The 27,979-nt window shown below is 43.6% G+C and overlaps 1 protein-coding gene across 1 annotated transcript in view; it reads right to left on the reverse strand.

Moving 5' to 3' along the window:
• The window catches only part of GABRA5 (gamma-aminobutyric acid type A receptor subunit alpha5), a 56,140-nt gene extending 40,727 nt beyond the window's left edge, over window positions 1–15,413 (reverse strand). Inside the window, exons 1-6 of the mRNA XM_054271400.1 lie at window positions 15,304–15,413; window positions 14,594–14,652; window positions 13,819–13,971; window positions 5,757–5,878; window positions 3,889–3,956; window positions 3,557–3,777 (exon numbers count right to left, since the gene is read on the reverse strand). Coding sequence (XP_054127375.1) covers window positions 3,557–3,777; window positions 3,889–3,956; window positions 5,757–5,878; window positions 13,819–13,904 — 497 coding nt within the window. The 5' untranslated portion in view covers window positions 13,905–13,971; window positions 14,594–14,652; window positions 15,304–15,413. The remainder of the gene's footprint in view (window positions 1–3,556; window positions 3,778–3,888; window positions 3,957–5,756; window positions 5,879–13,818; window positions 13,972–14,593; window positions 14,653–15,303) is intronic.
• Between the last annotated feature and the right edge of the window lie 12,566 nt (window positions 15,414–27,979).

Below are 27,979 nucleotides of genomic sequence, written 5' to 3' on the forward strand. Positions count from 1 at the left end.
TGGTTCAAAAGTTTAGCTCTAGTGAGCATGCGCTACTTCATATAATTTTTGGCTTCTTTTCTTCACAGCATTTTTTTCTGGCATTCTACAGCAAAGTTTATCAAAGCTTCTGTCTTCACATGCAATTCCCACTGAGCAAAAAAAAAAAAAAATGCAACTCACTGAAACATGGTGGTTCTCTTCTTAGCCTGAAAATGTTGCTTAAATCACTGTTCCAATTTTTCAGAATAAACGAATTCTATACTTTTTATATTATTTATTTTTCAGATAAGATAAACTAAATACATTTAAATTTTTTAAAAGGAATCTAATTTTTACCTTCATTCACAAAGCTATTTATATAGTGAAATATGAAGTATGTTTTCTAGTGCTTTTTATAACACTGTTTTTACTGAAAAAAAAAAAAGAAAGGCAAAAAATTTGAAAGTGGAGCTACAGACAATACTCCCCTCTAGGGGCCGAAACAGAATTTGCAGTGCTCCATTCAGGAGCGCTTCATTTGTAAATCACATTAGTGAAATAAAACTAATAGGTCCTCCCGAGTGAAAGACAAGCAGAATTATTAAATCATTCCCCACAGAGAACACTGCTGTCTCTGAAATCTGTCTAGAGGACATGTTGTGCTCCAGAAGGGCTTTAATGCCACACATATAGAGAAGCCCATTTAGCAGATTTCCTCCTAGCAACACACATCCCATCTACTTCCGACCCAGACAGCGTATCCTCAAATGCAATATGCGAGGTGTGCATCTTCCTTTATAAGCAAACACGTGTGTCATGGAAACGTATGTCCTGACAAGTACTAAAGCTGGAAGTTTGCTCAGCTGTTCATACTCGGTATATTTGGAAGTGAAATAGGATGGAAGGTCAGCATTGGCTCGGCTGCTTTCCTCCCCTTCATTCAGGCAGCCAGATGCAAGGTTGCAAAAGCAATTCAGGCATCTCTGTCAATGACAGAGGGTCCAATCCTCCCCACACAGAATACTCCTACGTACAGTCTGGGAAGCTCGCAATTCCTCCTTGGAAACGAGGAGAATGCAGAGCTAACAGAGGGCTGTCTACACATCCCCAGATCCTGAGAACTGAGTAAGCCTGATGGGAGCTACAGGAACTGGGGCTCAAGCCTCAGCTGAAGCTCAGTGCTGCACAATGCACCACCACTGAGACAACCAGCTCTCCTCCAAAAAAAAACCCAGTGCTGCCTGTCTTCTCAAGGAATGCCATCATAGGTAACTCTGCTAGCTGTTACCTTTGTTAGGACACTCAAGGTAGCTGAGGGGGCTGGCTGCTTGTCACAGTCATCTCTGAACAGGTTGGGATGGGACCCTCAAGCCACCCTGTGGCACAGAATGGGTCTGCTTCTAAAGGAACACAGCTCCATGCATGTTCCAAAGGCAGGCGCCTGACTGAGACTCCCTCTGACCCAAGCAGAAGGGACAAACACATGAAAGTTATTACTTGTAATATTGGAAAGCAAGCTGATTTAAAAGCTTTGCACCCTATTTTTCATCACATAACCTGTGGTTAGTAGAAATTTATTTCCACAAACAATATTCTAACAAATAAAAGTTAAGTTGTGTGGGTTTTTTAGGTTACAAAAGCATTCTGTTCTTTCTGTAGTCTACAAAATCATCAATCCCAAAAAATCAGGAGAAAAGGAGCTGAGTGGGATGATGAGAAAGTCTGTGTCACATCCATATTTTTCTCCAGCTGCATATGCTGAGCTTTTCCTCAGTAGGATACCTGTGGGTACCCTGAAAATAATGTGCCATTTTCACCAGAGAGACACCCTGACAGAATAACTCAGATTCAGTGATGAGCTCGCCTAGGTCTAGTTCAACCAGGTCTCACTCGGCTAGCTGTGGTGGCTTAGCTGTTCCCCTCATTAATCAGGGCTTCACTGCATTTGTTTAGCACTGCCAAAACCAGTGCTTGCACTGAAATTGTGCAATCTGCCCCACAAGGTAAGGTTCTGCTCCAGGCTGAATGTGAGCCTGATCTGGACTTCACTTATGTAAGTAATTTACAAAGATAGTTGGGAATTTCCACTTCTGCAATCTCTGGAGTGGTACTTACGTAGTCCATGCAGCAGTGAGACTGGTTTGAAGGCTGACATTACTAACTTTTTTTGTGAAGTTTCTCTGATAGCCATTTGGACTTTTAAATGTGTCCATGCATCCTCACATTTTTTGGTTTATTATTGTGGTGATCACTAATTTGGGGCTAGTAAGTACAGCAATACACATAGTAGAAGAGAAAATTAGGATGGTTTTTCCTGCTTTTAAACACGACTTCCATCATGTCTAAGTCTTTTTAGCACTAATGTAGTTACAACTGGGATGGTCTAAAGCTGTAAGGACACATGTAAGGATATCCTGTGTCTCCTTTTCCTTCCAGAATAAGGGATTTGAGACTAGGCTCAAAAAACTCAAACATGTCTAAAACACCTGAAATAAAACCTGGCAAGCTCCAGGTCCCTGTGTACGGAAGCATAACCCTCTTGAGTCTCAACAAGTCTTAACCACTAGGCCAATGAGCGTGCCTGGGACTCGCCCTGTGGCGCGCAGGACTGTGTGGCCCCACAGCAGGACACAGCACGGGCTGGAGCTCAGCTCCCCACACATGACTGGGGCTGCCTGCTGAAAGCCCAGTCATCTCAGTGCCCAAATTCAGGCTCCTGAACACTTTGCTGGGTCTCAGGCACCACTCTGGGCTCGTTTATGGAAAGTTCAGAATAGCCCTTTGTTGCTCAGTAGGTTTTTCCTTTCATCTCTTTTTCAAGTTGTCCATATGACTATGGTCTTGGAGAAAACCCTGTTGAAGATAGACAGCAGTCTTAATTCCTATAGGCTTTAAGGAGCAAATTTCCATACACTGATGTGGGATTTGTCCTGAAAAGAATTTCAGACACCTAAAATCACTGATGTTATATCTTCTATCTGCATTATGCAATGATGATTCTTGGCAGTATACGCAAATCAGAAGAAGAATACATCTCTGAAGATCTGAGACACTCATTTGCTCCTTGGTAATATAATGTCCCAGCTTTGTTTGCAGGATTGTACTTGCTAAACCAGCTTCACAGTGCTGCTAGCTTATGTCATTTATCCCTATGATCATTTGCCTTTTAGCACTATTAGTCAAATTTAAAAAAAAAATATAACAAAAGCTCCAAAGGTTCAAGATGTACTGCCCCAGAACAAAGTCTCTGTTTCTGGTCTTGGATACTGTTTTCCTGCAGTCTGCAGTACAGCTACAAACACAAACAGTAAGAGAGAACAGATCTTAAAAAAGCTGAACTGAATCATCAAATCTGTTGAGAATATGCTTTCCATTTAATCATAAGAAATAGTTAAGCACTCACACTATTCAAAAGCTACTAATTAATCTGTACTTGAAGGCTACAATTATATTTTTCATTTTTCTTGATATTCATAAAAATATGCGTGAAAGATTGGTTCCCTGGCTCTACTAGGAGTGGGGAGAGTGATGCTCCCCACAAGTAATTGTAGTTATCTGGAAATCAGCATCAGAAGACATCAACCCTGGCTATTACCTCATGGTATACAGCAGAGTGCCATCATCCTCCAGGCGCAGAAGTTTGTTTGGGGTTGTCATGTTGTGAGCAATAGACTTCTTGCCATTGTGGAAAAAAGTGTCTGGGGTCCAGATCTTGCTGGCAAGCAGGTTGTTGAGAGGGAGGCGTTGCATAGGTCCTTTGAATCGCAGCCTTTCATCCTTCCAGCTTTGTCGGAAAAAAACATCAATGGTGTATTCCTGGCATAAAGAAATACTCAAGGTATTGCAGGATCTGAATAGAAATGATGGTTCCAAAAATGACTGTAGCAAAGTAAATACAACCGAGTTGGCAGCCACATGCTAACTTACCATTTCTGTGTCTGACACAGGACCAAAACTGGTAACATAGATGTCTGTTTTCACCTGAGTTATTCTCTCTGTAATAAACACAGGCTCTGCATCAGTAATTGCTTTAAAATACAAATACCTACTGGCAATGCTTATTTCTATTAATTTCTGAATCACTCAAAAATCCCCAAAAGACTGAAATTAAGAGCATGCTTGAGTAGGCCTTTCATCCCAGATCAAACGCAGTTGTTGACCTTTGGGAGTCCAGGCTTTGTTCTTACAAACAGAAAGAAACCAGCCCTTCAAGGGTGCATTTCCTCTGACTGACAGGTTTTGATCATAGAGACACAGAATGGTTTGGGCTGGAAGGGACTCTAAAAATCATCTAGTTTCAACTCCCTGCCATGGGCAGGGGCACCTTCGACTAGATCAGGTTTCTCAGAGCCCCATCCACCCTGGTCTTGACCACTTCTACAGATGGGGTATCCATAGCTTCTCTGAGAAATCTGTTCCACTGCCTCATACACCCTAAAGGTAAAGAATTCCTTCCTATTACCTAATCTAAATCTACCCTCTTCCACTTTAAAACCATTACCCCTCATCCTGTCATTCCCTTATAAAGGGTCCTTCCCCATCTTTCCTCTAAGCACCTTTAGGCAATGGAAGGTTTCTATAAGGTCCCCCCAGAGCCTTCTCTTTTCCAGGGTGAAGAACCCCAACTCTCTCATCATGCCTTCACAGGAGAGGTACTCCAGCCCTCTCATGATCTTAGTAGCCTCCTCTGGACTTGCTCCAACAGGTTCAAGTCCTTCTCATGCTGGGATTCCAGAGCTGGACACAGTACTCACAAAAACAGAGGGGAAGCATCTCCTCCCTCAACTTGTTGGCCACTCTTCTTTGGATGCATCCCAGGATGGGATTGGCTTTCTGGGCTGTCAGTTAGCACTGCCAGCACTTACGCAATACCTATCACAGGATCTGATAAAGCGTATCTTGGAAGGACCTACTCCCCTCTGCTGGCTCGGGTGATCTGCCTGATTCCAGACATCAGAGATGTCCAAAGTTAGGTCAAATTATTTCTACCCCCAAGTCTCTAAGTCCTTCTGGCATCTTTTCAAATCCAGGTCTAATTTAATTTAAGGGCAGAAATTTCAGAAGTTCGTTATATAAGATAAAAAGCATCAAGCCCTATTTTCAAGTAGCTCTGTGTAAAGTGAGAGGAGAAGGAGAGAAAGGGATGAAAGAAATGTGTTGGTCTCACAAGAGGAAGGGGTGGGGGTAGCCAGATTAAAAAAGGGCCAGGAAGAAACATAACAGATGGTTTACACATGGGTAGAAAATGAGAGAAATCTGGGGGAAAGAGAGCTGAAGGAGGGCTCAACAAGGTTAGGATGGCAACCACTATTCACATGCTACAGTTTTAAAATAGCTACTGTAGAGGTTATCAAAAAGGCATATCAATACAGATTTGCTGTACTTGTCTAAATATGGATGGTTTGGGGATCTGTTTTTAAAAGAAATATGCATTACCAACATAATTTTTTACAGGCTGACCAGTAAGGCAATCTTGCAGCAACCTGCTAGCATAGTGTCTTGTTCACCTTAGGAAATACCACAAAGAAAAACCCAAACCGTATGCAATTACAGAAAAAAATGTATCACAGATGCTCTCCTCAGCCAGCCTCAGATGACCTGAGTGACTGAAGAACACAACTTCCAGTAATCCTTTTCTTGTGCTCCATTTGCTAGGAGACAAATCTGCTTTCTGGACTTAGTTTAGTTAATCAAATACAAGTGCCCTGTCACAGCCAAGAGCAGGCAGCCACTTGAGAGGGCACCATGTGGACAATGCTCCTGTCCAGCAGGGGACAGACACCACGTTATCCTACCTCCCAGTCCTGGGCGCAGCCTGTTGTCGTAGCCGTCCAGCAGACCGTCCAAGATCCTGGTGAATATAGTGATGTTATCATTGGCCTCCTCTTTTACTGATGGTGTTGGCGTTTGTGAAAAGCTGTTTTGTGCAAACAAAAGGAAACAATTTCAAAATCCACCCTGGTTTCAAGGGGCTTCAGTCTCCAGGGTACTTTGTGATGGAGCCTCCAAGGGTTTCTCCTCCTGCTGCTCCTGAACAGAACAGGGAGCTGCAGCCATTTATTTCCACATTACTATAAACTTGTAAATAGCTCTCCCTGGAGGAGGACCCAAAGAAGGGCCCACGCCATGGAGGTAAAACCATGGGATGCAGGATCAGGGGACACCTGAGCCCTTTGATCTTTGCCCATAATGCACAGGCAGATCCCTGTCCCCTGCGCTTCCCACATCAGCCCCACCACCTCCCCAGTGCTGGCATGGCTCCATCCATGGCAGGGAGCAAGGTCAGCTCACTGCACTGCCAAGAACTGTTACTGGTTTTCCTAAGGTTAGCTTTCCATTCCTCAGTAACTGCATCAGTTGGCTGCAGAGCTACATGAGAAGCACAGGTGTGCCTGGAGAGGCACCTTCAAAGTATGCCTGAAGGTGCTGTTCAATCTTTAAATGCCAAACAGCTTCTAATTTTCAAAGTTTCTATAATTTATTGCCAGAACAAAGAATGAACTATGACCCTATTTGAGGATAACAAAACTCCCACTACATTGAAAAATCCCACTGGGGTATCACTGGGGTATCTGAAAAACATACTGCTGTACAGAAAACACAGTTCTTCACTCCTCCTCTCTCTTTTGCATAAATTAGTTCTCCCTTGTAGTATGCAAATAACAGCAATGTGTAGTGGACCTCATTCCATATCTTTGGGGCCAGATTTGTTTTTGTTCCGAACTCTTTTTTATTTCATCATTTTATCCATGGCTCAGACCTAGGAAGCTGCTCACAGCACAACTAACAACTCGCATTTTTAAATCTGTTTGATTTTCATTTAAAGATGTTTAGGAGAATCCCCTGCTTATTAATGCCTTTGCTTACCTAAAGAATAGACATGGGAGATTATCCACAAGCGTGCTTCACCTGCAGCAAGCAATGAGCATCTCTTAAGACAGCTCACACTAGGCATTTATTCATGATTCAGCCTCTGCTGAGATCACCAGCAAATCCTCCAGCTGAGACAGGGCACACTGCCCCACCAGGAACTGTTCCCTGCCTCATGCACCCTGCCAGCAGGCAGGAATAGCTTACACTCAGCAACCTGAACTCGATGGGAGACAGTTATCCAGCGATAAAAAAAAAATAAATAAAAAGAATCCATGTTTATTTACTACCAGTCCCCAGGAAAATAAATCTGTAAATAAATAGAGAAGCTCTGAGCATCTCTCTGAACAGCTTTCCTTGCAGAATACTTGTAACATAAGTGGTTGCCTTACCTAACAGAATAGGATTCATACAAAGAAAGACAAAGGGATCTCAACCTGGAAATCTGCAAAAGGTTTCCACTAATGAGACCTCACTGCCACCCCTATAGTGCATCTGAAGTTTTAATGACACCAGAGCTAAGCCAGAACAAGCTGCCCTCAGCCACATATCCCCTCACAGACCCTGCAGCCCCCAGTCCTGTGCTCATTCCCTTTACAGTCTGGATGCTTCTGCTGGAAGAGGAAGAGATTGCAAAGCCTCTCAGGACACAGGAGTAAGGTCAGGTCAAGGGAGCACAGATGTGATTCCCTGAAACATCGAAGCCCATGAAAACACCTGCTTGAGGAGGTTGCTTATGACCCAAGTGCAGCTGGCACTGCTGCAACCCTCAGCAAGCACCACGCTGCAGAGCCCAAGGCCACCGAGGATCTCCCCTCGCTGCAGGTGGAGGCATAGCCACAAATCTTGCCTATTTTTCATCTCCATGGTCAAAAGACCGAATTAATTCTGTTTTCTTTGCTGTGACCACAACCTTTAGTCAACAACTGAGGCAGACAAGAAAGTTAATCCAGCAGGTGCAAACTGATTACAGAAACATTTGACATGTTTTCAGGCTGGACCATTCCAGAAAAAAGACTGTACACTTTTGCGTCATTTGTAATTGAAGGGATTCACCATTTAAAAGTGAATATTCATAAGTAGCAGCCTAACAAATGCAAAGAGGAGACAGAACTTAGAGACTTTCTTTAAATGCAGCAACCACAACGAATGCTTTGATAAAATCCTAGTATAAAGCATGAAAATCCAGTACACCTAGAATACTATTTTCGACTTTTCTCATCTATTTTATCTTTTCTTTTTCATAAGAAAGAGATATGCATCATGCTGTCTGCCTGCGACACCGCATCAACGTAGGAACCCATTTTCATTTTCCACTGCCTCTGACAAAGAAGCAGAGAGATCAAACTTCATTTCATTCCTACAAGTTTCATGAGAAGCTATGACTAGACAAGGGGAGAGCAATCTAAATTAGTGCCTCATTAAGTAAAAATGTGAGGTTAGCAGTCATCTATTCCCTCTGGCTCGCTGACTGGGCCACTCAGTATGCATGTAGCTCAGAAACAGCCCCAGCAAGACCAGCCCCCCTCCTCTCTGACAATTAAGAGATATGGAGGAGACTTGCAGGGTCATTATGAAAGATCTTGGGAGAAAAGGACAGTGCAGGTAAAATGTAGGTGTTGCAATGGGAGATGGGAACAAGGGATATCAAATGCAGAACTGGGATTATTGCAAAGATGCAGTGCTGGGGGCACAGGACACAAAGCTTCACTAGTTTCTGTGCTCTTGAAAAAGCTTGTTATTTTTAGTGCTTATGGCTGAATTCAGAGCCAATTGAACTCTGAGGGAGGATTTCCATTGAACTATTCTTGTGGGGATAGGACAAAATATGCTTAATTCTCAGAACTGCTCCTCTCAATGTAACAAGAGGAATTGATGCTACTTCCTTCTATCTCAGCTATGTCCGTCTTTCACAGGAATAGTACACACACCCCATATACTGAAATACTTCTATTTCTTCACATCAAAAGCTAATTAATAGAGGGAAAAGATGGAGAAACAACTATGGTGAAGACCAGGAAAAAGTCTGCACTTCTGCAAAACTGCAATCCAATTTAGATTTGGCAGATCACTTCACCCAAAAAAGAAGGCATGTGATTCCGAATTTCACTGAAATGCCAGTATTATGTGAAGTTGCATTTGTAGATAGATTGCTTTTTGCTCTCATCTAATTGTGACTTTTTCTGTCTTAACAGAAAGTTAGTGTTTAATTTCTGTTATTGAGATTGCTGGTAAAATGCATATTTTGGAGTAAGGGCTGAGGTTGTCCTGACATGTAAAAAGACATGTAAACTCTACTTGCAAAGTTACATTCATAAATTAGATACTATATTGCTCCATGAATAGAGAGGAATAGGTGCTACCTACCTTAAACCAATTATTTCCACACAGCTGAGAATTAGGCTTTTTCAACATATTAGTAGGTAAGCACATTATTGCCTCTCTGCAGTGAAAAATGTTTTTATTGCAGAAATTTTCAGTTAGGGATAAAAATAAACCTATAAAAGAATCTTAGGGAAATGCTAAGAAAATTCAGAGATAATTGCATTTAAAGCTCATTATTGAACATAAACTAAACCAATCAGGAATACTTCTCATGACATTTATTTAATATTGCAATTTTAGGGTAAATGAAAAAAATCAAAAGCCACAGAAGGGGCCCATCAGTGTAAAATGTAATAACTCTCTAAAGATGCTCAGCTACCTCTTCTGATAACTTCATAATTTACCACTTTAAACATCATTGTCTTTTTTGCCATCTAGTCAGAATTGTGGTAGGTACTACTCACAGCTTAGCTGTAATAAGAGGAAAAGCTATGGTAGATATTTAATGATTTTCTCAAAACATCTTTTAAAAGAAAAGGTTAAAATTTCTGAAAAAATAACTGAAGAGTATTTTATTACTGAAAGATATATTTTACTCTCTTTTAAGAGTAGTGTTTCCAATAACTTGCTTTAATAGGATTGCAATTATACCTGAACTTCAGACAAATTAACAGTTTGTGGAAGACAGCGGAGAACACAAACTTTTGGATAAAGCCAGCTGGACAGACATCAAAGGAAATAGATTTACTTTTCTAAGTTAGCTTCTTGCCACCCCTTCTGTATGGATTCTTGAGATCTAAAAATGTTGATGTTGTGAATTTGTGCACTGAAGACTCAATTCTTCCACATTGGATTAGAACAGAGAACTGACTAAGATGATGAAATTTTAAAACTATTTTCAGATTCTTAAAAAATAATTTAATTCTTTTGTTTAGCAAAAGCAGCGTTTTACTGCCTTCAAGGCAGTATTTGTGAGCAGTGCAATGAAAGCCTGTTTTTCACAGGGTGACAGCTTACGGTCCTCCCCATCCCTCGACATCCTAATGCCCCTTTCGATGTCCTGAACTGCTTCCAGGGTCATTGAACACCTCCCAGGCCACTGACCTGCAGCTTCACTGGCAGGCTCTGCATGCCAGGGCTTCTCCTGCACCAAGCAGAGCTGGAAGGCCTGAGGGACACTCCTGCTCTTTGGCCAGCTGGCAGGCCAGAGATGCTGAAGCTGTTCAGCTGTTTGGCAGTGGGACTGACTGGTACCTTCTGCCTCCTGCACGCAGTTCTAGATTGCAATTTAGTTTTCCAGTTATTAAAATTATCTAATGGGTTCAAAAAGCTATCTGGAGATATGAAGAATGAAAGGATGATAGAATAAAAAAATAAACAGACAAGCATGACTGCATAAGGATACAATAATTTTCACAAAATTAGTCTTTAAAAATATGAGGAAGAACTCCCTAGCATCAGAAATACTTGAAATGAGGTACCCCAGCAGAACTAACTGATTGGGGCTGCAGAGACTAACTTGAAAAAACAGCCTGAAGGAGAGGTATGTTTTGCCTAAATAGCAGGATTATGGTCTTAGTAATAATGGCTGTGAGCTGGAGAAGTATGTGAAAATACAGAAACACCATGGACTGAATTCTTCAGAGTGTACAGAGAAATGCTGCGTTGTCTACACATAATTGGGATCTTCTGTTCTCTGTATTTCTGCTATTATAAATATTATTAGCAGATGGCAACTATACCGTGGGTACAGGAACAATGTCCATCCCTGTTGGTTCTGGCTCTTAGACAGATTTCTGAAATTCCACATCCAAAACATAAACACACCAGGACTGTGCATCACCAGTGTGACCCCATGGACAGCCTGGGACTTGCCAAGTAAGAGCTGGCCATCTTGGAGCCAGCCACGGGCTACCTCATCTCAGGGAGATCTGTGTGTAAGCAGCCACACGTGGCAGCAATCCTCACAGGGCTGATACTACCTGGGCGCCCTGAGGGCTCACAAGCAGTGTTTTCTCTCTCCTGAAAATACTCTTCATGGTTTTATTTCACTTTTAATGATTCTCTAGCTTTATTGTTTACTTTTGAGGCAATTGTGAGCTACCTTGAAATGTTTAAATAAAACACCTTAACTTGTTAGAGCATTATACAACTCAAGGCCGAATTCAAGCACACTTGAAAAAGCTTTGACCCGCGCTGGACCGTTTCTGCAGAAGTAGATTCATAAAACTGTTACACAAAAAACAGGAGTGGGGGAGACTTCAAAACATCTTCTCACTTCATCTATATCTTTGCATTTTAATTTAGTGATTTTTCTTTAGATAGCTGCTACCAATTATGTCTACAGTACTCCTCTACTGCCTACTAATGTGGATAATTCTCAATAGTCATTACACATTTATGTTTAACATTAATCACAGTCTTTTGCTGAGATTTCTCAAGTAGCCTAGTAGATTGAGATACATAATTTCTGTTTATGTTACCAGGCATTGTGCATCAAAATCCCCCAAGGTAGCTTTGGCTATGTCAGCAAAAAACGTATTTATGATTTAATATAAATATGGAATGACTATGGAGAACTGTAAAAATATCTGCCTTCATCTGTTATGTCCTATAGTATTTTGATTTTTAATTTGTGCTCATTTGACCAATCACTTTTATCTAGCACATTGCAAAACTCACTGCAATATAATAGGGCAGCAGAAACATGGATGAAGCTAATAAAGAAGAATCTGGTAGCAACAGCAAGTGTTATCAGTATTAGATTCCTGCAGTTAATACAGCAGCCTACATGTTAATTGTACTCCTCCGTCCTGAAGAGTCAGTCCCAAAGCACTTAGCAAATTACACTCTGAAACTGCTGCTGCCTCTGAAGCAGAAGCGCTGGAGCATCCTCTGTCTTTTGAGCAGGGTCAAAATTCAGCCCTAAGGCAGTGTGTGAATGGTGCAGTGAACTGGAGCTGCTTATCTCTGCAGGCCTGGACTAAAATTACTGGATCAGAAATGGGGGGCGAGGGGGATGGGATGGGGGGAATTTACGTGATGATCTCATTTTAGTGCACAGAAGCTTTTTGACTAACTTGCAGAAAACAAGTGTCCTAGTTTCCTCAAACTGTCCTATTCTGGTTATCTGCCAGGTGACAGGTCACACTGATTTCTACCTGAGACTTTGATTCAGTATTTGCTTTGGAGTCAAAAGGGGGTTAAACTGTCTGGGTTTTGGGTTGTTTGGTTTTGGGGTTTTTTGCATCCTCGTCTATCTATTCTTGTGTTAGAGGAGATGCACACTTAAAAGACCCACACAGCAAGCAGGTCACACTCAGCTATTGCAATGTGCTGCCTTCTGCAGGGATGACGAACAACCAAGAAGGGCTTAAGGTTATAGTCACCAAGATTTTCTCAATGTGGAAATACTCTGTCAAACTACAATAATGTAAAGACAAGTTTAAAGCAAGTCCCACTCTTCCCTCTTAAATTCTGTCACAAAATCCTGGGACACTTTTGCCTTAGACCATGGTGAAAGAACGACCAGGTTTTTCCAAGGTGAACAGATGAGTGTGCAGCTCTTTGCATCCTTTGTAGAGTGCAGTCCTACAACTGCTCATATAAAGCTCTGAGGTCACAGGCTTCTGCCTGCCTGCACGGGACACATGCTGGATACCAGGCTAAGCTTTGCTTACAGCATAGACAGTCACCACTCAAAGTTTGGTCTTTCTCCTAGTTCCAATCTGGAACAAATCCGTTTGCTTGAAATCAGAAACTGATTTGCATCTCCATTTTGTATCTTCTTATAGCAAGGAATTGATGGGTGTGCTTGTGAATCAGCATACTGGGAGGATTCATTTTTTTCTGGTGAAATCATAAATAATTGTTCTCCTCCACAAAGAAGAATCAACCTACGTTTCCCAAGCACTTGGAAAATGCTTTTTCCAGATTCTATTGTATAGCTCATGTTCAGAAAGTTCTTAAGATCTCTGGGTACAGGGAAAACATATAAACAGAGGGTTTCTGACTTTATTTTTCATTTTCTGAGACCTACAGTTGAAACATCTCTTTGATACAGTTTCCAGAATATCACTGTCAGGAAAGCATCCAAAGCAAAAATAAGGAAACGGGATTCCTTGCTATATGCTTCAGGGAAACACAATTTCTAATTACTCTTAACAAGTTTCCAACTCAGACATCCTTCTAAGCAGTCCCTATCTTAGGTCACTCAGGAGGAAAGCCTGTACCAGCTAATAACATGCATTAAGACTCATCATCGCAGTTTTGGGGCTGTTTTTGCACTACTGCCTATAACCAGCACCCATCAGGCGAGAGGGAAGGTGCAAGATCCCAACATCACAGGCACAGGGGCAGAGGGCACCACAGCCCCTGCCTGTTCCAAACCCAGGTCAGAGCACTCAGCAGCTGGAGGCCTGGTCTGAGCCCCTTGTGCCCCACAAGCCTTTCCCTGTGCCACCCTAGCAGGCATAAAGAACTGCTGCAAGAGAGCAAATTTGAACAGGAGAGCAAACCACTCCCTTCCCCCCGACACCAGCGCCTTAAGATGAAACGCAAAGCCCGCTTGTTTTGCTCAGCTGCTCGGTACCACACGGAGCCAAGGTTTCTCATCTCCTTAAAAAAGCCACAGCAGAAATTCAAATGCAACTGGCAACTCACCCGAAGTGGCTGGCTAAACTCATGGAAACGCAGAAGAGGAAGAAGTTTTTGATCATGATAAAGTCAGAGACCATCCCATTGTCCATTCCAGAGGAGAAGAGGAACGCAGGTGGTTGCTTTGGTGGAGGTGCAGCTGTTCACTTTGTTCTTACACTGCAACAATACAAAAAATTGATAAATTATTGCACGGACAGAGAGCAGGATAGCGGAGTTCAGCTAACAACGCATCTTTTGCTATCTGCGTTTTTCACAAACTTATCTAGGCTTATGTAAACATCAGCTGTTTATGTAAAATTGTGTATCTTCAAGGACATGTTTTACCTTCTGCTGTCAGCAAACTGCAAAACAGGAAAAATTCTTTGTGGCCCAGCTTTTCCCAATATTCATCTGTGGTACAAGTAACTAAAAAAATAGCCACCATTTTCCAAATGCCAATTTCAACCCTTTACCTATTTCAACAACTTCCACATGCCTGCAAATCCAGGGCTGTGTGCAGCCTCCGCATCCTTTCCTTCCATCGCAATTTTTTCCCATTAAATACCCGGCTTCCCTTTCCAAAATCCCAGTTGAAATGCCAAGAAACACCTACTGCTTCTTGGAATTCATGCTGCTGATGCACGGCTTAGCAAAAGGAGGGTGGGTTGTTGGGGGGGGGGGGGGGCGGGGGGAGGAAGAGGGTAAAAAGTGACCTTCCTCGCAAAGGCACATAAACCTCACGCTAGCACGAAGAACGACAGTAATGTAGCTGCTCCAGCGACTGCTGCTTTTTGGATACCTGCCTCAGCGACCAGATCACCAATTTCAGCATTGTGCACTAACGTTTTCCTCTGTGCCCTATTAAAAACAAACAAAAAACCAAAACCACAACAAAACCCCCCAAAAGCCAACGGAACAAAAAACAAACAAACCACCCCGAACCCAACAAAAACCCCAAAACAGCCCTCAAGAACACACCCAGAGGGGAATCGCCTGGATTTTCCACCTGAACCCTGTGCCCCCGTGCTACATCGCTCAGCAACTTGTTCTCCCTCCCCGCCGGAGCCGCAAGGCAAAACGCCCGAACCAAAAGCCGCCCCCCGGGGCTCCCCCGCCCGGCCCGCGCTGCCCCGCACCGGGTCCCGCTCGCTCCGCACCGGGCACTGCGGGGCCGCCGCTCCCTTCCCGCAGCCCCGGCCCGCCCGCACCTGTCCGGCGACCGTCGCTCACTCGCCGCCGCCGCCGCCCGCGCACTGCGCCCGGGGCGACGCGCTCCGCTCCGCTCCGCTCGGCGGAGGGTGGCACCTGCCCGCCCGTGCCCGCTCCGCCGCTCCTTCCCGCGTCCCCTCCCCGGTCCCCGCGGCACCCCGGCAGTGCCCCCGCCCCGTCCGCCGGCCGAAGTTTCCCGCGGCCATGTGCGCGGCGCGGCGGTGCCCGCCCGGGGGGCTGCAGCCGGGGTTCCCCGCCGCCCTCCGCCTGCCCGCCCGGGCGCGGGAGCCCGGCGCTTACCAGCCTCCGGCGGGGGGACGAGGACGAGGGGGCAGTGTTTGCCCGAAAGTTGCGGAGCGGCAGCAGGAGCGGAGCGGGAGCGGCGGCGCTGCCTCCCGGCCGCTGGCAGGCGCGGCCCCGCCGCAGCGCCGCGCCCGCGCCGCCCCCGCGCGGAGCCCGCGGCCGGGAGCGCGGGGCGGTGTGCGGGGCGCGCCCGGCCCCGGGCACCGGGCACCGCCCGGCAAGCGGCCGCTCCGCGGCCCTCGCTGCCCCGCGAGGCTCCAGCGGCTCCCCGAGCTCCCCGCGCTGCTGTCCCTCGAGCAGCCCCCACCGAGCCCCCCCGGGCAGCGTCCCGGGCGAGCCCCGCCGGCACCGACTGTCCTCGGGGAGAGGCAGCCCCTGCCACAGCCCGGGCGTGCGGGTGTCGTGTGACCGTGGGGCAGGGGCACCCAGCACGGCCGAGGCTTGCCGGTGTATAGGCTCGTTGCACCACACGTGTATTAGCGTATATATGTATAAACACACCCCTACATACCTAATTCTTACCTATGCTCCTCTTCCAGTGGACCTGACCTAAACCATCACAGCTCTCAAATGCTGAAGTGGTAGGTTTATATCCACAACATAAAGTCTCTCTTTACATCCTCAGTGTTAGACATCCATAGTTTATATATCAGTACTGTATATTCCATGAGACCTGCAATAACTTCGAGGTTTCCTTGTGATTGTTTGTGGTGCTCTTCCTGAAAAATGGATGCATTGTTTCACAGCTTCAACGATAGGAGCATCACACTCTCTATATGTTCAAGTCACATATATAATGTACTGCTTGCAGGTTCATTTTGAACTACATGAAAGATGAAATGAGCTGTATAGTCCCAGTTCCTGGGGATTCCTTGAGATGAATGCAACGTTTTGCAGCATGTGCATCTTACACGTGATAATATATGATTTCAGTATATACTGCTGTGACTGTATTTCAAAGTAACACTCCAAACTCAGTTATTAAATTATCAGATCTAATGAGGCAGTGCATGTCTTTCAGGCAACGTTACGGATCAATGAAGCACTTGTTTTTTTCCTATATCTGTATAAAAGCGCTATGGAATTAATCCTTCTACTGAAATCAATATTGGTTCTGTAGTTCATTGCCACAGAGGATGCTGCTCTATGTGTGCCTAGTTCTGAGTTGAAAAATGGTCCTTAAAAATTTCAGTTTACCTTTTTTCCCACCTAACAAAACCAGAAATGTTGCACCAGGGAGAATTTTCTATGTAAACATTGAATCATTTTCCTAGTATCAATCAGTAGGATTTTTCTTGGACAGTTCTTTGTAATTCCTCTCTTCAACATTCCCTTGAGACTCATCAGGGATTGGATTTGATGATTTTTAAAGGTCCTTTTCAACCCAAACCAATTTATGGTTCAATGGCTCTATATCTGGTGCTTAGCTGTGTTCGTTTTACAGCAATGATTTATGATCTTGAATGCAGAGCCAATGACATACGTTGTTCCTCGTTGTTCCTTAGTGACTTCAATAAATATGAAGTTGTGAATGAATGTTGCTATCAGAACAGCTTTCCCAGTGCTTAAAAATATCTGAGTTAAGTAGTATGAAGCGCCAGTAGTTTCTCATTATAATGTTCATGCCTAGGAGTGTTTAAATCACATTTTTACAGTGCTTTGATTTATAGTACAAGCTATTTATATCTCTATATAGGTGATGTTATAAAAATATGTGATCTTTAAATAATTTTACAAAGGAGATGTGTAGGAGTATTGGCCCATACTTGAGTGCAAGCAGGTGAGAGCTGTGTGCTTCGGCCTCTCGCTCCAGCTCCCTGGCGAGCAGAACTGAGTCTCGGTTCCTCTGACTCCCTACATCTTCTCCGCGAAGCCATATGCTGCAGATCCGCTTCTCAGCACCAAAGGGAGAGAGCGTTTCGGAACCGGGGGAGCAGAACAGCGAGAGAATGTTTAAGGAAAGATGAATGGCACAGAACGGTTTGGGCTGGGAAGGGATTTTAGCGATCACCCAGTTCCACCCTCTGCACGGGCAGGGACACGGCGAAAGCGCCTTTCTGGGCGAAACAGCGCGCCGAGCAGCGCCGGCCTCCCGCGGGCCCCGAGCCGCGCCGAGCCGCCGCTCCTCCCGCCTGTGCCAGTGCCCGGCCGGGCCCCCTCGGCCAGCGCTGCTGCCGGTGCTGCCGGTGCTGCCCGTGCTGCCCGTGCTGCCCGTGCTGCCGGTGCCGGCTGGGCGCCGCCGGAGGGCAGCACAGCTCCACAGAAACGGCGCCACCTCGGCCGGGCTCCGCTCGCTCGGTGGGGCGCGGGCCGGGCCGGGCCGGGCCGGGCCGGGCGAACGCCGATGGCGCGGTTTGGCGGGCTGGGTCCGGCAGGACAGGCCGTGCCTTTGGCCCGTGATCGATCGCAGTTACTGCCGGCAATAGGGCGATCGCTGCTATGGAGGCAACGGTGTTGCGCGTCCTCCGCTGTGAGTTTCTTCAGGCAGTCCCCTGTGATTCACACACACCCTGTTTGGATCCTCAGCCTCCTTGTCACGTTTTAAAGCATACGTTGAATTTAGTGTGTGAATCAAATGCATTCTGTTAGGGTCAGGGAAATGTTTTGTTTGGCTGATTGTTCTCTGTGCTGGTGTGTAGCAAAATACAAACATGGCCATTCCATACAGTCATTTTCTTTCAAATTTGGGAGAAGTTTGTGTGGTTCCTCTCTGATAGTTCTCCTTCCTGTTTCACTAAGTAATGTCACTTATTTGCAGTGATGAATGCATTTGAGGTCGATCATCCTCTACATGGGACTGATACAATAGTGCAGGCAGATTGGGCTGTGATTTTTACCATGGCACATGCTTGGGAGCTCACTGGGAAACACACACCAACCTCTCATTGTGTTAGAAAATGGCCTGTTTTGCCAGTAGCCAAAAGTGCCTCTGTAATTGATCAAGTCGTTCCTTCTTCCAGGAGAGTTACAGAGAACTCATGAAGCTGTGCGGAGTAGGGACATGCTGTGGGAATTGGTGTGATTAGGCTCTTCAGAGGCATTCCCTCTACGAAAACAATTCAATTCCATCATCTAGGTAGGGAGGACTGCCTGTTCTCTTGAAATCTTTTACCTTTGGCCTCTTAGCTAAGATTCCATAAAAGGCAGCACTTGGAACAGTGACTTTTGTGATACAAATCCTTTTCCAATAGAGAGCAGTCTGAATTCATCCGTCATTGCAGGATCCCCTAATCATCTGCTAATACAGACTGACTCTCAGTGCAGAGACTGGAACTGAGCAAAAGGTGAAAGTCTGGTTTTCACTCCCTTCTTCACTGGTATCTGTAAAGACTGGAGTCAAGACTCTACTGAGTCCAGGTGAGACACACCCGGAGCTCCTCAGCATGAAACAGACATGCACGTGGTGGAGAAAGTCAAGCAAAGGACCAAGAAGATTATTAAAGGACTGGAGTGTCTCCCCTATGAAGGTGAGAGAGAGAGAGCTGAGATTTTCCAGACAGGAGAAGAAAAGGCTAAGGGGGATACTTATCCATGGGTATAAATACCTGAGGGCAGGGGGCTGAAGAAGAGTGAGACAGATTTTGCCAAGTGCTACTGACTGACAGTAAGTCCTATGAGGAGGGAGCTGGGGTTGTTTAGCCTGGAGAAAAGGAGGCTCAGGGGAGACCTTGTTGCTCTCTATAACCACCTGAAAGAAGGCTGTAGCCAAGCAGGGGTCAGCCTCTTCTCCCAGGCATAGATATATATATCATCCCAACGAAAGGATGAGAGGAAATGGCTTCAAGCTGCACCAGGAAAAGTTCAGGCTGGACATCAGGAATAACTTCTTCACAGAAAGAGTTGTTAAGTATTGGAATGAGCTGCTCAGGGAAGTGATGGAGTCGCTATCCCTGTAGGTGTTCAAGAAATGACTGGATGTGGCATTTAATGTCATGATCTTATTGACAAGGTGGTGATCAGTCAAAGGTTGGACTTGATGATCTTGGAGGTCTTTTCTAACCTAAATGATTCTGTGACAGGAAAAGGTACAGTGGTCACAAATTAAAAGACATGACATTCTATCTGAATACAAGAAAACACATTTTTTTACTTTAAGGGTGGTCAAACATAGGAACATGTTGCCTAAAGAGGTTGTGAAGTCTCTGTCTGTGGAGACAAAATTTGAAGCTAAACGATCCTGGGAAACCCACTGTAACTGACCCTGTTTGAGCAGGAGGTGGGCCTTAGTAATCTCCAGAGGCACCCTCCAGCCTCAGCCATCCTGTGATCCTGTGAAAACTGTGCCATCCTGCAAAAGTCTCTCCTAATTTCTCCAAACCTTTCACAGTTGTGTCTGGTGGTGAAATGATGAAAACCACCTTGCTGATGTGAGAGGTGTTAGAGTCTGATAGACTCTGAAGCATTTGATGTATTTCTGAATGAAGTGGAGGGATATTGGTAGCCTTTTTTTCTCTCCTGTAATGCCATGGACCCCATAAAACATGACCAATTTGCTGTGTTTCACTTGTCTGCTGGGCCATGCTGCAGAGAGAGCTGCTTTTAGGACCTGTTGGTTTGTTCTGTGCATCCCAGTGGCAATAAGGAACTATTTACCCAAGTTTTGTGAAATGTGGCTGGAGGCAGGGTAACACAGGGAAGGATTGCTCAGAGAGAGAGAGTTGGTCCCTTTTTTGTGTAGCACAGAAGACATCAGTGGTGCCATTGGGAGAGAGAGGCAGATGCCCACCTGCAGTGTCCCAGCAAAATTCCAGCTGGTTGTGAGAAGTAGCACCTTTAACAAGCAACACTGATACATCTGTGTGCTATTTGTCGTGATTCTCAAATCTGCAGGTTCAAAGGTTCATCTGAATCTAATCCTGAGCAGAGTGCTTTCTGCATGGCTCAGTTTAGAAATTAATGAAAGGCTGCATTTTCTCTTTAGCACTTCTGTCTGCTGTAGGCAACCTTCAGACCATTTCCGCATATCAGACTAACAGCTGAGCAAATGTTCAGAGTGTGCCTGAATACTGTTGTTGTGGATTTATACAATGTCCTAAGATTCACTGTTTCTGAAAACCACTCCAGGCACCTTTCAGAGGTCCTTACTCCAAGACTAGAACCCCAGGTGCTGGCAGCCTTATTTCTCAAAAATGTCTGTCAAGAAATGTATGACTTTGTATTAGAGACTATTTGTGTTAGAGACTTTGCCCCATTAGACAAGAAAAAATGTTTCCTGGAGATACCTCTCACACCCAAAGGAATGGAGAACATTTCCAACATTTTTCAGCCCATTTTAAGGTTTTAATGCTCTAACCCTTGGATTAGTGCATTAAAGCAAAGATTGTTATTTAAAGTGACATCCCTGTCTTTCAGCAGCCATATCAAACTTCCACCTTTTTCTCCAAACCTGTGTCGGTGTTTGACTCCTTACAGATCCCTTGTCCCTTACCCATTCTCTCCTCCCTACAGGTTAACCCAGCTGTGGGGCTGAGGGTGGGTTTCATCAGCCCTGACACTGCCCTTGCAGTGCATTTGCAGGGAAGTGTTGCTCACAGGCAGGTTTTGACCATTTGTTTATATCAGTTCAGCTTGCCACTGAGATAGCCCTTTTTGCCTCTGCCTTGGAAAAGAGAGAATTTCCTCCACACCAGTGGATAGCAATGAAAACTCAGAGTGAAGGGTCAAACCTCCTACAAATATTTTTCCTGCGGAAGAACTGTGCTTTTATTTATATCCTTACTGGGTTCAGATGTGAAATCTACTCCCTGTTCTAGCAGCCTACCGAAGTCTGCCCTTGAAACACAAATAATGAAAGCCAAAGGGATTTACAACACATCCTGGTTCATGGTCTTAGATTTGGGAGACAGAGGAGCTACCTAACAAAAATCCCTCCTGCATCACACAGTCCACAGATTTCCATAGCCCTATAAACTGTGACTTCCTGTTTTGCTTTCCTCTTGTGTTGTAAGAATACAGGCTCTTTTTTCTGGGTATCCTTAAACTGCAGCAAGTCACCTCTTCCATGAATCTTATATCCCATAAACAAGGGCTTGCTGTTATCTCATCTTGAATCTTCCCCTGGTTTCTTCTCTTGTTGGCACTGTGCTTTTAGCAGAGATAAGTTTGTGGACACAAGATTTTTCCACACAAGTAAGCATCAACTCAGAAAACCTGTGAACTGGAACTTCATGACCCAATCATATGTAAAATACCTCTAGTTAAATTTTTCAAAACAGTTAAATTGACTGGTTAGTATTTTAGCTCAGTAGAGTAGAAGTTATATCTATATCTGAAAAATAATGGGTCATTAGGGTGGGATTGTACATAATCTTTAAGGCCTCAGCCTCGGGATTTGGGTGCAAATTTACTGTAAGGTGGTGCATGGTGCACTCCTTGTGAGGATAGAGCATGCCTTTAATGATACAATGGAGCAAAAGCCCATCTAATTGAGAAAGTACTTTGTGGAGAATAACCACACTATTCAGCTTCATACATATGATTCCTAAAGAAATCTTAATCAGGCTTAAACTGGAGCATGCAAGCTCTGCATCAATATTCAAGGCTTTATGCATATGCTACTGTACATGTAATTCCTTCATAAGAGGAAGGAGAGAACAGATCTTAGAAGGAGCAACACAGGAATTCATTGAACTAAGAGGAACAGATCAATGTTGATAAATTCTTTATTAAGCATATATTCAAATATTCATAATGGATGGAAGGTGAGTGTATTAATGGACAATGTAGGACTATAGTAAAATAATGTACTTACTGATGTTAAGAACAGAGTATTTGAAGTTTAGAAATTGGTTAAATACAGCCAAGAGGAATCAAAATCTATTTGACATTCAGAGTAAATCTCTGAGTTCTATTATACATACATATGCATGTATCACTCTCTCTCATATTTAGGTTTTAAGATCTACATATTTATGTCTATTGATACATGTATGTACATATCAACTGTCAGCTGGGCTTTGGCTGTGTAAATACTAAGATAAGACTGGATTAGCATGTTTTAAGTTGTGATGAACCCAGGTCTTTTTTTGGCTGCTGTAGTTTCCATATTTACTGCATTTCCCTGTGTTGTTTATATGTGTGCTGGGCATACTGACAGAACTCATTATTTCTGTTTCTAATCAATAAAGGTAACTGTCAAAGATGCCAACAAATATTACTATCCACTTTTGTAAAATTTCACATAAGCTTTCAAGTCACCCTGTTCATGATTCATTACAATAATTAGCTGCTGCTACAGGAAAATACATTAATGCATACCATTTGGAACGCTGTAGACACTACTTACATTTATTTTAGGATTTGCAATATACTGATTTTCAAGCTGAATTTATTGGCAAAGGTTAGGTGGGAATAAATGTTCTCAGCAGTTCCAAATCCCATTAAATGTGACTTCTGTTGTGTAGATTCAAGTATTATAATTAATAAAATTTCAAGAAAAATGAGTTTTTAAATTGTTTTATCTAGAATTAGCTTTTACTGAAATTGAACTGACCTGGTTAAAAAAAAAAAAAAGGAAATGACCTGACAGTGCCTTGTTTTGGAAAAGATATTGATTATTTCAACATATTTACAGGATGTTAAATATTAATGATTGAACTATAGCAACCATTAAAATATATCACACCAATGCAAGGTGATGCCAGTCCTGCAGCTTTGTAGGAAAATATTTTATCAGTCCCAGTGCAGTACAATTCAGAAAGATAAAAATAGTAGCAAATATCAGTCAATAAGCCAGGTTTTCATGCAGTATAAATTGGCTAAGTAAAGGGCAGCAGAACTACACCCATTCATCAGCTGAGGTTATGCCTGGAGTGTGACCCAGTAATTATGACTCAGTCAATGAGAGTTTGTTTGAATCTGAAGAATGAGATTTGGCACAAATATTAAAGAGGGGCATTTTTTTTTCATTTTATTGCAAACTTATTCAATGAAAAATGCAGGTGGCTTGCTCACAAAACAACTGCAGTGCAGCCTCAAATTTGCCGATTTGTATTAGTCAAGGGAAAAAAATAGATTAAAACAGCAGAGTTAATAAACATTTTGGTTTTAATATTTCTGAAGACATCAGTGGGATGGAAGAGGAGGCTATAATTGCAGAAAAACTTAAGAACAGCTGTGAGGAGCCATCATATAACCCATGCTTTAGATGTTCACTTGTGCTATGAGAAAGTCAAATTAATTCTTTGCTGTGGGCAGACATTTTCTTTTGGGGCATTGATAATTTTTTATGGGTCTTCCTTGTTCTCTCCTCTTAGACTGTTCCAGTTTTATGGAGGTGATTGAGTGTTCAACGTATTTAGGATGTAGCAGATTCAGTTTCATTCCTAGGTGCCGAGTGTTTTTCTTGACAGCTTGTGCTATAGTTTTTGAAGGAAGGAACCAGGCATATGAACTGAAGGGATAGGGACTGGGCTTCGTATCTATTGTGTCTGGTCCTTCTTTAAAGTCCACAACAACTTTACTGGCTGCATATTTTTGAGAAAGAAGACTGCTTGCTTAAGTAAGATAAACTGGATTTATCACTGTGCCTTCCACCTTCAGCAGCTGAAAACTAGTGGATTAGTTTGGGGCTATTTACTTTGAGTGGATCACTGACTGATGGTCAATTGTCTGCAAGAAACTTTACCTGCTTTTCTCAACAGATCACTTGTGGATGCAAGGAGCTAACACCCATGTTAATTTTAGCAGCCAAAAAGTGGGAATGGTCAATGAGCACAGCATCTCAGTTGCACAGAAGAGGATCAAAAGAGTATCTTCAAAGAGAAAATAGTGACTTAAATAAATCATGACCACTAGAGCGATTGCAGTTTGATCTACTGGTGTTTTCCCAGTTTGCTAAAAAGAACAAAACAAGAGCCATCAAATGTTAATCAGAAGCTTTTTGTGTGGAGAATGCTGGGGCAATATCCTGGGTATGTCCAAGACCGCTGGAGGGAACGAGTTTTAGGTGAAGAATCCAAGAAAAGGGAAATTAGAGCTGTGTCACATTTCTTTTAACATACTCTGGTCGGACCTGTCCTTATCTCAGCCCTTTGTGCCTCACACTGGGTGTCAGAAAGGCCTGTCATGATTTAAGTCCCCTTCCCAAACCCAGGTTAGCCCCCATTCAGGGTAACTCCCCCCATTTATATGCCAGGCATGACATTCTGTGGTGCAGAATATCCCCGTGCTCCGTTTGGGCCATCTCTCTCAGCTGTGCTCCCTTCCAGTTTCTTTTGTGTACTTCCTCACTGGCAGAGCATGAGACAAGGAAAATGCCCCTGATTTAGGATACCAACAACTTAACAAAAAACATAACATCAGTGTGCTATCAATATCATTCTCATTCCAAATACAAAACCCAGCACTTGAGAAGCAGCTACTGAGAAGAAATTAATTCTACTTTTGCTGAAATCAGGAGAGCCTGCCAGTTAGTTTTCCACTCTTTACTGTGTTTCATCATGAAATGCCATTTTTTGAAATCAGATTAGGGTGCTTTTATCACAGCTTTTTGAGTTCCAGCATCTACATCATGGAAAAGAAAATTACCCACCCTGGAACCACCAGCAGCCTGGTAGCTAAGGCATTCACCTAGGCGTGGGTGAGCACTTTTGTAAGCACTGGACTGAAGTATTAGTCTCAATGTGAAGACAACTCCAGAATTTTGGCAGCTGACCTTTAACTGCATGTCTTATTTTATGGATGACCAGCTTAGGCTGCCCAGGGCTTATGGAGCACTTGAAATGGTAGACAAAGTTGGTGAGAGCCATGGTTTCTCAGCACTTCAGACTGCAAGACAGTGCAATCTCCAGTAAAGTGCACAGGGTTGCAAGCCATGAATTTTAATCCTTACTCTGCCACTAATTCACTGTGTAGCTCCAGGCGAGTCCCTATCTCTTCAGCTATAAAATGGGAATAATAATAATGGTTTCCTATCTTTCGGCAGCGATAAATTCATCTGTGTTCTTGAGGCATGCAAATACTACAGTGATGAGTGGCCCAGAAAAGACCATGAAAAAATGAATAATTCTGTATTTACAGCAGGCTTCGGGTGTGCAGTAAATAAGGCACTGCTAACTGGCTGGTGAAGATTACTTTTCTAAGTAGCTGTTTATTCAGCAGGTACTGTGTAATCAGTGCTGCTTATCCTGTGTAATGAATGATAAAGGGTTCCTTGGGGGGAAAAAAGGGAGGTAAAGACAGATCTCAAGAAAATCTTAATACTGATTTACAGGAAAGTACAGTTAGGATTTCATCATCCATTTAGGTTCTAGTGTTCTTCAGCTTTAAAGCTCCTGATTTTGGCAGACATCATAATGTTCTTCTGAGGCAATTGTCTTCTGTGCAGGTACATATTTAGGTGTGGTAACCTGTCCCCTGCCATAAGACTGAAGGGATGCTTTACTCAAAAAATAACATTGTGACTATGCACATGTATCATTCTCCTTGTGCAATTATTTTCTCTGAAAACCAGGAAAAACTAGTCCAACATGTTATTTTTTTTAAATGGCTGTTTTGATCACACCATTATATTCCCATTCCTATATTGCATTTTTCGGAGTTCTCAGATTAGTTTCAAGGAAGGTGACCTGCACAATACAGTGCCTTTCATTTTGTACACAAATAAAATTCCCCTAAAGGGCTCCTCTCTTAATAAATAAATTTCTGCTGTTGCAAGTAGCAAGAAAAACAATGAAGGCCACTGTACACAGTGGAATGCTAAAACTTGAAACTTTGTTAGAGTAGTCTGAGCATGTTTATCCTGCAGTTTAACTGCTTATTAGACCATTGCCATCACATCTGTTAAAAGCATGTGCAATCCTCAAAACAAGCTGCCAAATGTCCCTTTACTATTACATTGTCCAGAGATCTGTATTATCATTCTGGCTGGGTAGATGAGAGGAAAGAAATGCCTGTTGTCTCCCTTATCTTCAGCGAGGCTTTTGGAGTCGTCTCCCATAAGATCCTCACAGGAAAGCTCAGGAAGGGTTAGACCACCACCCAGTGAGAGTGAAGACACAGTGAGAGGAACACACAGATGGAGAGCTGCACGAGTGTTGTGACCAGTGCCACAGAGTTTGTTTGTGGACCTGACAGAGCTCAGAGGGCTGTGACCAGTGCCACAGAGTCTGTTTGTGGACCTGCAGCAAGCAGTGTTCCCCAGGGGTCAGCACTGGGACCATTCTCATTTAACTTATTTGTCAGTGACCTGGATGAAGGGATGGAGCACTCAGCAAGTTTGCTGATGGTGCAAGACGGGGAGGAATGGCTGGCACACCAGAAGGCTCTGCTGTCAGTCAGTGAGACTTGGACAGGCTGGAGAGTTGGGCAGAGAAGGATCTAATTAAGTCCAAGAAAGGCAAATGCAGGATCCTGTGCTTTGGGAAGAACAACCCTGATCTGTAGCACAGGCTGGGGGCTGACCTGCAGGAAAGCAGCTCTGCAGAGAGGAACCTGGGGATGCAGGTGGACAACAAGCTGTCCATGAGCCAGCAGTGTGTCCTTGGGGACAAGAAGGTCAGTGTTGTCTTGGGGCACATTAGGAATAGCGAGGCCTGCAGGCCAAGGGAGATGATCCTCCCCCTCTATTCAGTCCTAGTGAAGCAGCATTGGGACTACTCTGTCCAGTTCTGGACTTCCCCATTCAAGAACTATAAGGAACTACTTGAGACAGTCCAGTGGAGGGCTATGAAGATGATTAGGGAATAGATCATCTCTCTTGTGAGGAAAGGCTGAGGGATCTGGGATTGTTTAGCCCGCAGAAAAATGAGAGGCTATCTCATTGATGCATGCAAATATCTTAAGGCTGGGTGCCAAGAGGATGGTTCCAGACACTCTTACTCTCAGTATGAGAAAGAAGTCTTTACTTTGAGGGTGACAGAGCACTCAAACAGATTGCCCAGGTTGTAGAGTTTCCTTCTGTGGAGATATTCAAAACCTGCCTGTATTGTGCAACGTGCATTAGGTGGACCTGCTTCAGCCCTTCAGAGGGCTTGGAGCAGACAATTTCCGGAGATATTTTTCAACCACAACCATTCTGCAATTCTGGAATTCTCTGTTTTGTACTTGTGTATATGAGGTGTTAGTGCAGCAGTCAGTCCCCCAATGGGTCTTTTTGAGTATAGTTTTGAGTCACACTTACTTTTCTATACAGAAGAAAAATCTATGTTCTGCCAAGACGCGGTATGCATAGATTTGTTAGTCTGATCTGCACCCCATTCGGTTGTGCTATATTTATAATTAGGACATATCAAATTAGAATTGTGATATTTGCAGTAGTCTTGATAGAACAGGAAATCATCCACTGCATAATACTTCCAGCCCCTCGGTGTATCTAATAAAACATGTTTTATTGTAATCTAGCCCTACACATTTCTAGACATTTACTTGTTGTTTTTGTTTGAGATATTTAAGATCTATTTGAAATAAAAAGAATAAACTGCATAAAACAATGTACTATATGTCCTCAAAGGATATTTATATTTAGATCTTAAAATAAGTTTTTTTCTTACTACTTTACACTGAAAACTTTCACAAGCAAATATTTTGGAGCAAATTATTTCCATAGATGTTTCTTTATAGGTCCTTATGATCTACACACATAATTCACTCTAGGCATGTGAATTTTTGGCAATTGAGTCCACATACAAAGTCATAGCAGTGATTAACTCAGTAGAAACATATTTGCAACACT

The sequence above is a fragment of the Melozone crissalis genome, unplaced genomic scaffold (genome assembly GCF_028551555.1).
Source record: "Melozone crissalis strain CALT ecotype California unplaced genomic scaffold, PUWL_Pcris_2 ptg000013l_1, whole genome shotgun sequence".
NCBI lineage: Eukaryota > Metazoa > Chordata > Aves > Passeriformes > Passerellidae > Melozone > Melozone crissalis.